Source organism: Anoplopoma fimbria, chromosome 13, assembly GCF_027596085.1.
Source record: "Anoplopoma fimbria isolate UVic2021 breed Golden Eagle Sablefish chromosome 13, Afim_UVic_2022, whole genome shotgun sequence".
Lineage (NCBI taxonomy): Eukaryota > Metazoa > Chordata > Actinopteri > Perciformes > Anoplopomatidae > Anoplopoma > Anoplopoma fimbria.
Window position 1 is genome coordinate 446,714 of NC_072461.1, and position 13,717 is coordinate 460,430.

General features: G+C 39.3%; 1 protein-coding gene across 2 annotated transcripts in view; it reads left to right on the plus strand.

The window, feature by feature from the left end:
* Positions 1-2,460: 2,460 nt before the first annotated feature.
* Positions 2,461-13,717, plus strand: part of trpm3 (transient receptor potential cation channel, subfamily M, member 3) — a 127,257-nt gene continuing 116,000 nt past the window's right edge. For both annotated transcript variants that reach the window (XM_054611584.1, XM_054611585.1), the window contains exon 1: positions 2,461-2,664. In XM_054611584.1, coding sequence (XP_054467559.1) covers positions 2,461-2,664 — 204 coding nt within the window. The remainder of the gene's footprint in view (positions 2,665-13,717) is intronic.

The following is a 13,717-nucleotide window of genomic DNA, read 5'->3' on the forward strand; positions in this document are numbered from 1 at the left end:
CAGAGCATTTGTAGACTTGGTCAAACCAAACGCTGCTATTGTATTTAACTTTTCCGTCTGTTAGATTTTAAAATTAATTTTAGTGGTGAAACATAATGCTGACTATTAACATTTACTTGACTTATTTAAGTATATGAAAAGACACTTGAACATACAAATTACTTATTCATTGCCGTTATTTGAGAAACGTTTGCTTTTGCTCCTTATTGTCAGAAAAGGTGAGATTTATCGTTTCAAATGAAAATGCTGTTAATGCACCAAATGAGTATAATACAAATGTGTACATGGGATGTACCACTGTCTGGACTATTGTAGCTCATGTCCAACAGATAACGGTGACCACTTGGCTGCAAATAATCATTTCCATTATTACCTTGATAAAACTGCTCAGTAATTTCTTAATCATCTCGTTGTTTTGTCTATAAAAAATAGAGAAAACTGATTATCATAATTTCCCAGAGCCCAGGAGGACATGTTGAAATGTTTTCCTTTGTCCAACCAACAGTTCAAAACCCAATAGTATTTAGTATTCAATAAAAGATCAATAGTTTTGTATGAATCTAATCGACTAAATGTTTCAGCTCTACTGTCAGTAGTTGGATTTGTGTGGCGTATTGGGGTGAGACTAAACAATTAGCCTACTGGCTGATCAATCATGCCAGAACAATTATCATTACTCAGCAAATGCATTTGCATTTACTATTAACTGCAGTCAGAAAATAATATTATATTTAGCCATTTCCTTTCAGCTTTCCGATGAAAAGTGTTATTATTGTCCAAAGGTAAATTTTTGTGTCAGTGATTCATTACAGTAGTGAGGGCTGACTCTGAAGTCCCCATGGTGACGTTCAATGCTTGATCAAAAGTAGTGATTATGGGTTTCACACTTGTTCGCTCTTCCTGCTCTCATCCTCCAGGGAATATCTGTCTTGCTTTTTCACTTAACCCATCTCTCACCTGCTCCGTTATACAAACTCAATCTCTCTTTCCCCCCCATCTCTCTCACACACATACATACACCACACACACAAACATATATACACTACGGAGCGTACGCTCAGGTGGTAAGTGGTTGCTTGGAGCTACGACGGCAATGCCTGTGGTGTTCAGACACTGTCACCTCTCCTAACTTGGTCTTCCTGTCTTTACCCCTCTATATCTCTTGCTCTCTCTCGTGTCTCTCGCTGTAATAGAACAGTAACACACACTATACTGCACCTAAAGAAATAACTAAAATTCTCACCTTTTGTCAACTTCACCGCTCCACAGCATGGCATCCCTTGTCGCACAGCTGAAGACTTTAAGTGAGAAGCATCAGCGCAAAAGGAGAAGATGACAGTAATGCAGCAGGAAATTGAAAAAGTAGAGAACATCACAAACCGGCAGTTTCACTTGGTATCGTCCTTTACTCTTTAAATGCAACAGAGAAACTGAGGCTCAGGTGGCTTAACTCATGAACTGTGAACCATGTACATCAAAGAGGAAGAAGAAGAATAGACATGTGAGACATGTGCCCCGCACAGAAAAGAGGAGTGAGATTGTGAATGTAAGCTCAAGAAATAAGAGGAGAGGGAGGATATGAAGGTCTAGTAGCTCAGGGTATTCAAAGCGCAGTGTTTATAGTGAGAGAGTGACTTACTGAACAGGGTTTCTGTCTCCCTGCCTCTCAGCCAGCTTATAGCAGCTCTGCGCTATTGTCAACAGGAACCCTGCACTCCAGACACTCTTTCTTGTTCCTTTGTTTTCCTCGTCTGGTAGCGTTTTTATTTTTTCCTCTCTCCACCTGTCTTGCTGTCATTTGCTCTTTTTTCCTGTTTTATCTCTGCCCACTCTGTGAGCTCCTAGTTATTATTTCGTCTCTTTCACCCGTATTTGAATATCGTACCCTCCAACCACCTTCCTCAGTCCCTCCCTCGCTCTTTCCCTTGCCTTTTTTCCCTGGTTTCTCTCTCTCTCTCTCTCTCTCTCTCTCTCTCTCTCTCTCTCTCTCTCTCTCTCTCTCCCCCTGTGAGGAGGGAAAACAGCATCAACGGCCAAGCCACAGTAACAGCACATGCAACAGGGTGCAGACAGCACCTTCTGCTGTGCTACCTCTCCTCTCTGACTCCCATCCCTCCCAGAGGAAGGCTTCAGGGAAGAACAGAAGACGCAGGCGTGTAGCTGAGCAGGTGAAGATCTATTGTCCCATTCCTTTGATCAAAAGATCAATAGAGGGAAAAAGTTAAAGAAACAGGGACAAAGGAGTTGGACATTTCTCTAGCATAATATTTTGAAGTAAGGAAGAAGACTTAAGGAAAGAAGAGAGGGACACAGACTGAGTGAATCAAGCATCAGTAGGCAGCAGAGTTGACAATGAATTGAAGATGCCACCTGTGGCGCTAGTTTGATTAAAGAACAACCTCCTCGACTCACTGTGGGTGCCTCACTTCCCACATCTTTTTGACCACATTTCTAACACCCATGGCTTCCAAGAAGATGTGGGCTGAGCGGAGGGAGCTGCGTAGGGATCGTCCATTCTCAACCCGGGATGATTCATCTGTTGCGTCCGGGACATCTGGGCCGGGGCGTCCAACCACCAGGGGGCGCTTCTCAGAGTCGTGGAAGAGGCTCAGCTCCAGAGGGGGCTCCACCAAGAGGGGGGTGCTCAACTCTCAGCAGCCACCGGTAAGATGTTTGGAGGATACACTGGCCCCCCTCTACATGATCCCCAAAGATAAATCAATGACTAGGATTCTGGGGGGTAAATGGGACAGGAAAGGCTGCTGTCAAGATAGCAGCAGTGAGGGATTAGGAGGTAAATGGGGTAGGGACATTTGGAAGACTAACTTGTTGGTAAATTCAGTTAAATTGAACATCAAAATCCTCAGTAGATTTGTCTGTTGTGCCACTTGAGTTATAACCCAAAGTAAGATGCTGTTTTTGCTACTGTGGAGTTGTTTTCCATCTCCTGTTACCTTGGAAACCAGGTACTGCAGTCAGAACACAATATTGCATTTATATATAGTATTATATGTCGTAAACTCTTCAACATAAACATATTAGATTCTTTACCATTTAAGCTGTTACATATCTTCAAGGCAAAATTGTGGCATGTAATAATGATTCCTTTGTTCGTTTAGTCATCGTTTGAAAAGCAACTGTCTGTTTCATAATTCAATGCATAATGAGCAGTGTTTGATTAGCTTAGATATTGCCATCTTTATAGATGCTCAGGGATCAGCTAAAATTCTGCCACTGTATTTGTAAAACTTGCACTTGTCTAGGTAGAAGAGGACATGATGATTAGCAATGCAGGCTAAGCTTTGTTAGGCCAACATTGCTATGCAATCAACTCTTGATGATCATTATAGTCACAGAAACATCAATTGAGTAAAATTTATTGAATATCAACAGAACAACTGACAGCTGGGAGGCTATAAATGACTTTAGCTAGATTCTCAAGTGAAGCTTTTTTGTGCAAAATCACATTTGTTGTACTATTGTTGTGTAATAGTTAGAGGACAACTTTATAGGAATGGAGGAAAAACATTCCACTTGTCAAACTTGTAAATGATATAGCTAATTTAACAAATGCAACAATAAGTATTTGTTAAATAACGTTTGGTGTCAAAAAACAGTGGGATATATTGAGAGAATTGTGTGAAAATAATTCTTCACTATTTTAGAAACCGGTTGCACACATACACCCAGACTCTGCCATGATATCTGTTATGATTCTCTTTTGTTATTTGACTCCATTCCCATCTTTCTTGTCTCCTGCACCTGCTTCAAGGTGCTGTGGTGCTTGCAGTGCTTCAAAATCGTTGTATACTTTATGTGTTTTGGCAGCATCTGTCAGGCTTGTGGAAAACAAATTCTCCATGTGGATCTGATGAATCCAGGTTCCCATCCACTCTATTTTTGTGGAATACGCTGAAGTTTATGGATCAAGGTCAGAATAACTAATGCTCATTGCTAGCTGGTGCTCATGGACTATCATGCTTAGCCAATCTGTGGGGTGATTTTTGGCAGTGATATCTGAGCCGGGTGACGTGTGGGAGACAGAGATATGCACAGTTGGGGATACGAGATCCACTTCTGGTTTTTCAGTTATGCCCCAGTAACCAATGCTATTTTGTATTGCACACATATTCTGCTAAAAAAATATCAGAGGAAGTGTTTTTGTAGGCAATACTTACTGTGAGGTGGTTGGCTGTCAGACAGTTTTGTCACAGATGTTAATAGGGCCTATAAAAATGCAGACGGATTTATTTTTAAAAACTTCATCAATGTATTTTATAACAGTAGAACTAGTGTCTGTGCTCCTGTCTCTAGCTGCATTTATGTTTGTGTGTGTGTCTCTGCACAAAGACAAGCTAAGCTTTTTTCCTCTGGGATTTGTGTTGCTTGGATATGAACAGTGATACTACCACAACACCTCAGCTAGTCTCAAATCATTAGACACTTTGAATCACTAGTCAGCTGTTATAGCCAGGTGTGTGTGTGTGTGTGTGTGTGTGTGTGTGTGTGTGTGTGTGTGTGTGTGTGTGTGTGTGTGTGTGTGTGTGTGTGTGTGTGTGTGTGTGTGTGTGTGTGTGTGTGTGTGTGTGTGTGTGTGACTGACTGAATGAGTGTGACAGAGAGTGAAGGATAAAAATTGGAAGAGAAACTGAGTGAGATAATTAGTCTACAGGCGCTTTAGGAATCCAACTCTCAGTGATAGTGCTGAATGAGTGAAAGCCGAGGAAAATTAGAGGCCAAGACAGATATGAAGAGTGAAGAGCTTTAAGAAAATTCCACCCTCTGAATTTAAGTTCCTCTCTTTAAATCCACACTGGAAGTCTGTCTGTTACTGTCAGGGTGTGAATCTATTCCTCTCAGAAAAATCAAATTGCATTTAGTTACCTGAAAGACATAATCAAATGTTATACAGTCAGGTCCATAAATATTTGGACATTGACACAATTTTCATCATTTTGGCTCTGTACACAACCACAATGGATTTGAAATGAAACAATCAAGATGTGCTTTGAGTGCAGACTTTCAGCTTCAATTTGAGGGTATTTACATCCAAATCAGGTGAACGGTGTAGGAATTACAAGACATTTTATACGTGGTCCCTCCCTTTTGAGGGGACCAAAAGTAATTGGACAATTGGCTGATCAGCTGTTCCATGGCCAGGTGTGTGTTATTCCCTCATTATTTCATTAACAAGGAGCAGATAAAAGGTCTAGAGTTCATTTCAAGTGTGGGATTTGCATTTGGAATCTGTTGCTGTCAATTCTCAATATGAAGTCCAAAGAGCTGTCGCTATCAGTGAAGCAAAACAAACCCATCAGAGAGATAGCAAAAACACTAGGTGTGGCCAAATCAACTGTTTGGTACATTCTTAAAAAGAAAGAAAGCACTGGTGAGCTCAGCAACACCAAAAGACCCGGAAGACCAAGGAAAACAACTGTGGTTGATGACCGAAGAATTCTTTACCAGGTGAAGAAAAACGCCTTCACAACAGTTGGCCAGATCAAGAACACTCTCCAGGAGGTAGGCGTGTCTGTGTCAAAGTCAACAATCAAGAGAAGCCTTCACCAGAGTAAATACAGAGGGTTCACCACAAGATGTAAACCATTGGTGAGCCTCAAAAACAGGAAGACCAGATTAGAGTTTGCCAAAAAACATCTAAAAAAGCCTGTACAGTTCAGGAACAACATCCTATGGACAGATGAGACACAGATCAACTTGTACCAGAATGATGGAAAGAGAAGAGTACAGAGAAGGGAAGGAACTGCTCATGGTCCAAAGCATAGCACCTCATCAGTGAAGCATGGTGGTGGTAGTGTTATGGCGTGGCCATGTATGGCTGCCAATGGAACTGGTTCCCTCATATTTATTGATGATGTGACTGCTGACAAAAGCAGCAGGATGAATTCTGAAGTGTTTTGGGCAATATTATCTACTCATATTCAGCCAAATGCTTCAAAACTCATTGGACGGCACTTCACAGTGCAGATGGACAATGACCCGAAGCATACTGCAAACACAACCAAAGAGTTTATCAAGGCAAAGAAGTGGAATGTTCTGCAATGGCCAAGTCAATCACCTGACCTGAATCCAATTGAGCATGCATTTCACTTGCTGAAGACAAAGCTGAAGGGAAACAAGGAACAAGCAGGAACTGAAGACAGTGTCAGTAGAGGCCTGGCAGAGCATCACCAGGGATGAAACCCAGCGTCTGGTGATGTCTATGTCTATGGATATCATTGACTGCAAAGGATTTGCAACCAAATATTAAAAGTGACAAATTGATTTATGATTATGTTACTTTGTCCAATTACTTTTGGTCCCTTCAAAAGGGGGGACCATGTATATAATCTGTTGTAATTCCTACACCGTTCACCTGATTTGGATGTAAATACCCTCAAAGTAAAGCTGAACGTCTGCACTCAAAGCACATCTTGATTGTGTCATTTCAAATCCATTGTGGTTGTGTACAGGGCCAAAATAATGAAAATTGTGTCTATGTCCAAATATTTATGGACCTGACTGTAAATTGGCAGAATTGGTAAATACTGTAAAAGTATCTGCACACCCAAACAGGTGTTTTCAGTTTTGGGGTATCAGACTTCTACTCAGGTTAATTTTGGGAGAAGCAATTTATTCCATGTTACAGGTGAAATAGAGTCAGGGAAACGTCAGTCAGTTATGGTCTATACACCTGTGTGGAATGACTGTGGGTATCATAGCAAGCAAAGAACACGTGGAACTAAAATAAATGATTATGGCTCAGCGACTTAAGTTCTGAGTGAGCCATTCCAATGAGACAATTTTGCAGAATAACAGAACCCAGTATCTGGGACACCTAAATAAAGTGCAATTACTATTTTTGATTAACCCTGTGCTCTTCCTGCTATGACATGCTAAAAATGTCTGCTATGAAAATTCTCTTTTGGCAGTAATGTATAGAGCAATCTCTAGCGATGGATACCTACTGGTAATGCCACTTTCTAAAATCAATGTCAAGTCGGGTGGTGCCACAAGTATATGTTTGCATGTTTTGCACACTGCAACTGTTTTGTTTCCTTTCTGGAGTCTGATTTTTTTTCCTGTGTTGGATTTGTTGTGAATGGCTCAAAGTAAGTTTTAAATGCAAGTGGAGGCTTTTGTGGCTGATAAAGTTGTTTTTTGACAGCTTTTTACAAATTCCACAATTCAATTTGATTTGGATCTGTGATTTTGAGTCAGTGAGGCCATTTATCTGACTGTAGCACATATTGTGCAGTATTAGTTCATCTTTACACACCTACTGTACGGAGTTTTCCACCTGGACCCTCTCTTCTTTGTTTGTGTGAGTCTGAGAACGTCTCTAGAGATCCAGTGAATGTTAAAGCTTGTGTCTGAGTTTGTGTAATGCTTCTGTCTTGATTTTCTCATGAATGCCCTGAGGTCCATCAAGCCATCTGTGGATCACAGAGGTATTCTGCTCATTACACTATAGCTAGAGAAAGACGTAAATATTTTTCAGGTTTGAATTGTGTGTGTGCTGTCTGTTTGTGTGGGTTTTATTTGTTTGACTGTAGACTTGGGAATCTCCACTGGCCTCAATATTTTATCGATCATGATTCAACTGTAAATGATGCCTCTCGATGTATCGCATCCTAATATAAAAGCTTCATCTTTTCAATACCAGTATTTGTGGGAGCCACCTCAGTAAACATTACAGAAAAAAGATAAATCCTCCTGCAGTGCATCACAAGTCTGCTATCTGCTTAAATTTAACAACACCACGGTTGAATTAACTAACTTAATAAAGTCGTCTTTAGACGCTCTGATTGGGCTCATTGGTGCTCACTATATTTTTGTATGTGTTTTCTCTCATGTTCAGAAAAAGCAATAACCAATTAAAAGTTAAACCATACTACATATTCCTCGTGTTTTTAACTGAGAAACTGAAACTTGTACACATGCCATCAATCAAATGTAAAACATCAATAAAATGTCAAAATGCTGATCTGTCATTGAGAAGAGTAGTTACAAAGCTAAGAAGACTCTTTACACAAGAGTGAAGGGAGGATGTGGCTCCGCTCCAGTATCGCAAGAGAAAATGTCACAATATCGCAATAGTCCTTATTTATTATGCTTTCATCTGAACTACTTTGCTATGTCCATTGATGTTGTTCTGACTTGAATGTATGCATCTATCTAACTACTTAAATATGCCCACTTATGATTTTGTATTTGCTTCAGTTATTGTTTGCTGAAGCGGTTTAAATCTGTATTTTAATAAAAATGTATCAAATGAGACAATGTTAAGATGTTAAAAGGGTCGTTGAGACGATGAACCTTTCCAAAAACAGCAGTTATTAGAATTCACTGAGCCTAACATGACACTGTGTTACTCTGTTACCATAACAATGCATATTATAATTAAAGTACAAACATAACGAGCTCTCCATCTGACCTCTGATCTCTCTTCGTGCACTTTACACATATGCATACTTATGTAATATGGCACTAAGTACTATTGATTTTTCACTGCTGTTTGCAAGAAAAAGAGCAGGGTTGTCTGTTTTTTAATTGAAAATTCAATTCCTTTTCTTTTCGTATCTCCTGTACCAGGGGGAGCAAAACTGAAAATGTGTGAATGCTTGTATTGGCTTGTCATCACAATGAACCCAAGTGTGATATTAATTCATGAGGTCGAGGTCTGAAAGAAGCAAAGAGTTTTGGCGGTTCCTATGGAAACGGTGCATGGTTCAGCAATTTGTGTTGTTTTTGAAAGGGATACTTTTAGAAGAAAGAGTGGCTCAGGCATTTAAAAATGTTTTCTATGGGTTATAATAGGACATCTGGCATTTGTTCTTTAGCTGCTTGTTCGCACAATCGGCCAAATGACAACTTTTTAACACATTTTAGTTCTGAGCAACGGAATAGCTCTTCCATATCTCTTCCATTGCAAAGCTTGAATTCAACCCATTTGATCGTTGCTGTGACATCAAATTCATTAGTATGCTCAAAAAAACTCCAGTTAAAAGTAATTTTGCGTTCTTAAATGCATAGAGAAATATAAACAAACATAGCTATTATACAACTGTACAACCTGGGAGGCAGCAAAAGCATTATTGTGTGACTGGAAGATTTTGAGATGCAGTCGCTGGTGAAGAGCTTCCTGTCCGTCAATACGTTAAGGGTTCATTGATGGGGGAAGTGAGGTAATTTCATGCAGTCCTTGGTCAGTTGAAGTGTGAAGCATGTAGTGTTGTTCCATGTGGAGTGCCTTGACTACTGATCCGTTTGTATGCAGGGTTTTTGGGGGACCGGTTTGATTGTGGAGGGAGACACTGTCTTGGCTTTGTCCTGTCTTTTTTGTTATGAAGAAACGGAAAAAACATAACCATACAGTCTCAGGCTGAGTTCATTTGTAAACGTTTCTTTAACTAGAGAGGTTGACCTTGGCTAACTCAATGTGATAAAGGAGGGTTCAGAGATAGACATCTGTTGCTGTCAGGACTCAGGAGTGAATGCTATTTTGTGCTAATTGTAAGTTTACTGTCTGCTTTACGTTATTCCTGGGGAAGCAGCCAAGAATATATTAGTTGTAGATTTCCAGTTTTGAATAATTAGTTATATTGAAGTTTTTTTTGTCCTCGCTTTCAGAATAGGCAATTTGTATCTATTTATTTTTGTAGGTTCAGTTTACTGCAAGTAGTCAAGTATCTTCAAAGAAATGAGCCAACTATTAGTTTGAACCATGAGGGTGCAACAAGCGAGGCTGTAATTCCGATGATGTGTTCACAGTGGACAGAAAAAGACAAACGAAAGCAGTCACAAACACTGACATTATTAAATTGATGAGGAACAAAAACCCAATGCAACAATGATGAACTTTATTAAATTTGCAGTGGAAATAAAAACAGCTATAAAACATAATATTATAGTGAGACTGTAACTGTAAAAAGACGCCTAATTAAATAGTATTTGATAAAGAGTCCCAATGATTAGTCCTCTTGTCAGAGCAGAGATCCTATGATAAATATATCTCATGATTAACGTCTAATGATAAATATGTCTCATCATCAACATGCTATGTCAAATGCTCTATTTGGGGGCACACAGTGGCCTCCAATTACGGTGTGAATAGTAAAGTAACTAAGGGTTAATATGATCTACCATTAGCAGATCACTTCCCTGAATATCAATCATAAAGCTAAGCAGGTCATTGAAATGTATTTTACAACTTAATTAAAGATATCTTGCTGCTATGTTGATTCAGAGCTTTTGGTTCCCCCTAGTGGCTTCTGCTATGAGCGACTCAAAATCAAAGACCGTTGAGCACACTGTCTCTAACATGAACAAGGAATAGTGTTAGATAGGGAGACTAACAATAGCTAATATTCCAATATACGTGGGTGATGTGCGTAACTACTGAAATGTAGTGTAAAATGATGTGTGAAGAAAGATGGACTGTACAGATGGTCTGTAAAGGCATTTGCTTTCTACTAACACTATTACTGTCTCAGAAATACTTAAAATATATAAATTGTGTTGTGTTGTTCTTTAGTTTTTTCTTTTTTGTTATCTCTTTGGCTAAACTTGAATTTTTACTTGGCCTGGTAGCAGCATTTTTCCTTTCATCTTTGTAAAATTTAGCTGTAAATCACCTTGACAATCAGAATCCATTGATGTTCGATTCATGCTGTACATTTTTGTAATTATTATTAGTTATTTTTCTGTAAGTATCAATTTATTGCTCTTCAAATGTAAAATGTGAAACATTTCTGACTTTGGCTGTTTCCAGATCCAATGCTCTCATTAAAATTAATGAGGAGGACTGTTTTTTTCATACAGTGTTATTGTTGGTCTGAATGTAACCTTACTGTTAAAAAATGTATAAACTTAATTTCACATAAACCATGGGCGTCAGTGACTCTACACATCTATGGAAAAAGTGTTTGTTTATTGAGGTGTAGGTGTGCGTTTGTACAAGTGATGCTCAGGTCATCTCTAACGTCATCCAAATATGTGTGTACGCATTAATCCTCCACCCACCACCAACCTGTATGAGTTATTATGTTTACAATTTACATTTCACCCCATCTCTGCTAGTCCCTGGATGTTTGCCAAATTATGCATTTTATTGTTTTCTTTAAAGATTTACTGTAAAGATTAGTGTGGCTGCTTTAAGTGATTATAAACGTTTTCAGGAATGTAAATAATCTTGGAACAGTTAGTGGTAAACCTCGACAAAGGAAACATCACTCAACTTTTAGCTTCTGAAAATAGATATGTTGTGGTTCCTTGTGCGTAAATGTGCACAAAGTGTGTCAGCTGTCGGCTCTGATCTGCTCTCTGCTATGCTCATATTTTAGAGAATATCATTAATATTTTCCTCATCATTGATGAATTATTTCATCTACCCTGAACCCATCTGCTATAAATCAGAATATCATTTTTTTTGACAAGACCCGCGCAATCTGCAGATTAACCGTGTTTTCCCCAATCCTTACATGTCTTGTTTGTGCTTCGCTAAACTAAAACTATTATATATATTTTATTTTATTTTATTATATTGATTTATTTATACCTTCTTATTTAGAGAGTAATGGTACATTATTCTACATCCTGCAGTCTGACTTTGTTACTTAGACAGTGAAGATATAAGCAATCTTACATAAATAATGAAGTGGCTGCAAAGTTAAATAAAACACATCTCTACCGATTGTTTAATCCATCATAATTAAAAAAATGCCCACTGATTGCTGCACAGCACAGCTGTAACACTCAAATGACCTTCTTGTCTTGATCTCGCCTCATGATGACTAGACGGCATGTCCCGAGTCAAACCTATGGATTTATATCTTGGCCTATCTGGGCATATTTTGAAATATCCATGACAAGCGACAGAGACAACATGTCAGTCGACACGAATTAACATTAATTCCTGAAGTAACTAGCTAACCAGTTTTCAGGTTTGTGTGTCTGTAGAGGAACTTCTACTCTGTAACACAGCTGTTTATTAATGAGATGACTGAGTGATTTTGAAGATTAAACAGACTGATATGTCTATTTATATATAGATAAGCGTATATATATATATTATATATAGTACTGGATCTGACTCTGTATTGGCAATATTTAAGGACTCAGATTGGGATCGTGGCCAAAACTAATTGATTGGTACATCACTTACATTATCCTATTTTTCTGTCAATTAAAACTGTACTAAATAAGTCCATAAAAATTATGTTTTTCATTTTTAAATACATATTCATACGCATTATTTTCTTAACGGCATTCTTGATTGTAGTACACAGTGAACAGCGTGGGTAGAAAGGACTCTCAGACTTTTGTAAATCATTAGCCAATTGTAATTACAGATCATACTAATTAAATAGAAAATAGAAAGTAGACAGATGAGAGAGCCATCTTGACTTAGGGTAGTAGGTGGTAGACGGACAGATGTGTGGAAAAGTGAGTCAACACATCAAGTGCCCTGTAACCACAGCAGCATGTAAACCAGGCAGTACAATCAGCAAAACAAAAAGCCAGAATGCCAAAATAATATTTTTCTTTCATTTAAAGGCAATCGTATTAGTAGTAAATGTTCTCTCTCTGTATCGGTCACAACACTTCTGACACTTTCATTTCGATCTCGGTGGTACTGAGTCACAACAAACCTGAGGCTGTGCTGCTGGCATGCCAACACAGCCAAGTCCTCCACAGTTTAATCTGCTTAACACACGTTTCAGTGGCAGACCGGTAGTACAAATAAGCTGGTTATTTAATGGCGGTGATGAGGTGTGTGTGTGTGTGTGTGTGTGTGTGTGTGTGTGTGTGTGTGTGTGTGTGTGTGTGTGTGTGTGTGTGTGTGTGTGTGTGTGTGTGTGTGTGTGTGTGTGTGACTGACATCCGTAGCAACAGTAGCATGGAAACAGCACAAAGTATCATGTAGAGTTTTCTAAAGCATTAAACGCTGTGGGAGGTGTTACAAAGTGGGAGAACGTGCTGAGGAGACAACGCATCTTTTGGGAGGATGAAAGAACTTATTTGTATGTGATTGTGTGTGTGTGTGTGTGTGTGTGTGTGTGTGTGTGTGTGTGTGTGTGTGTGTGTGTGTGTGTGTGTGTGTGTGTGTGTGTGTGTGTGTGTGTGTGTGTGTGTGTGTTGTGTGTGTGCGCACATGTGTGTGTGTGAGTGTCTAAGAGAATGAGACAGAGGAGAGCGAGTGAGTGATACAGATGGAGCTTTAAGTGTTGGAGGATTGAGCAGGCAGGTTTAATTATTATCTCTATTATTATCTCTTTCTCTCCATCTCTCACACACACAAACACCTTCTTTTTGTTGAAGCCTAACTTAGGAGATCTCCTCCCTAGATACAATTCAGAGAGATGATGTGGATGTTGAACTTTTCAGGGGGGGGGTAGAAAGGGCAAAAACGAACTCTGGCAATGAAAAGGAAAGAGGAGGGAAAAGGAAAGCAATAGGACAGGGTTTGATAAGGTCGCATGGCAAACCTTTGTTACTGTGGACATAATTCCCCCACTCACCTTGCTGATGTAATGACCACAGTTGGCCTGATAGACATTATGTGTGTGTGAGGTGAGTGTGTGTGTAAACATGGGCTGGCTGATGGAGGGCGTATCCTGACCTTAAAACCACTCATCACCATTGCTGCAATTTGACTCAAGTTGACTCCCCTGATGCTATCGCCAGCCAATATTCCACTGAACTATTTCTGAGTTTG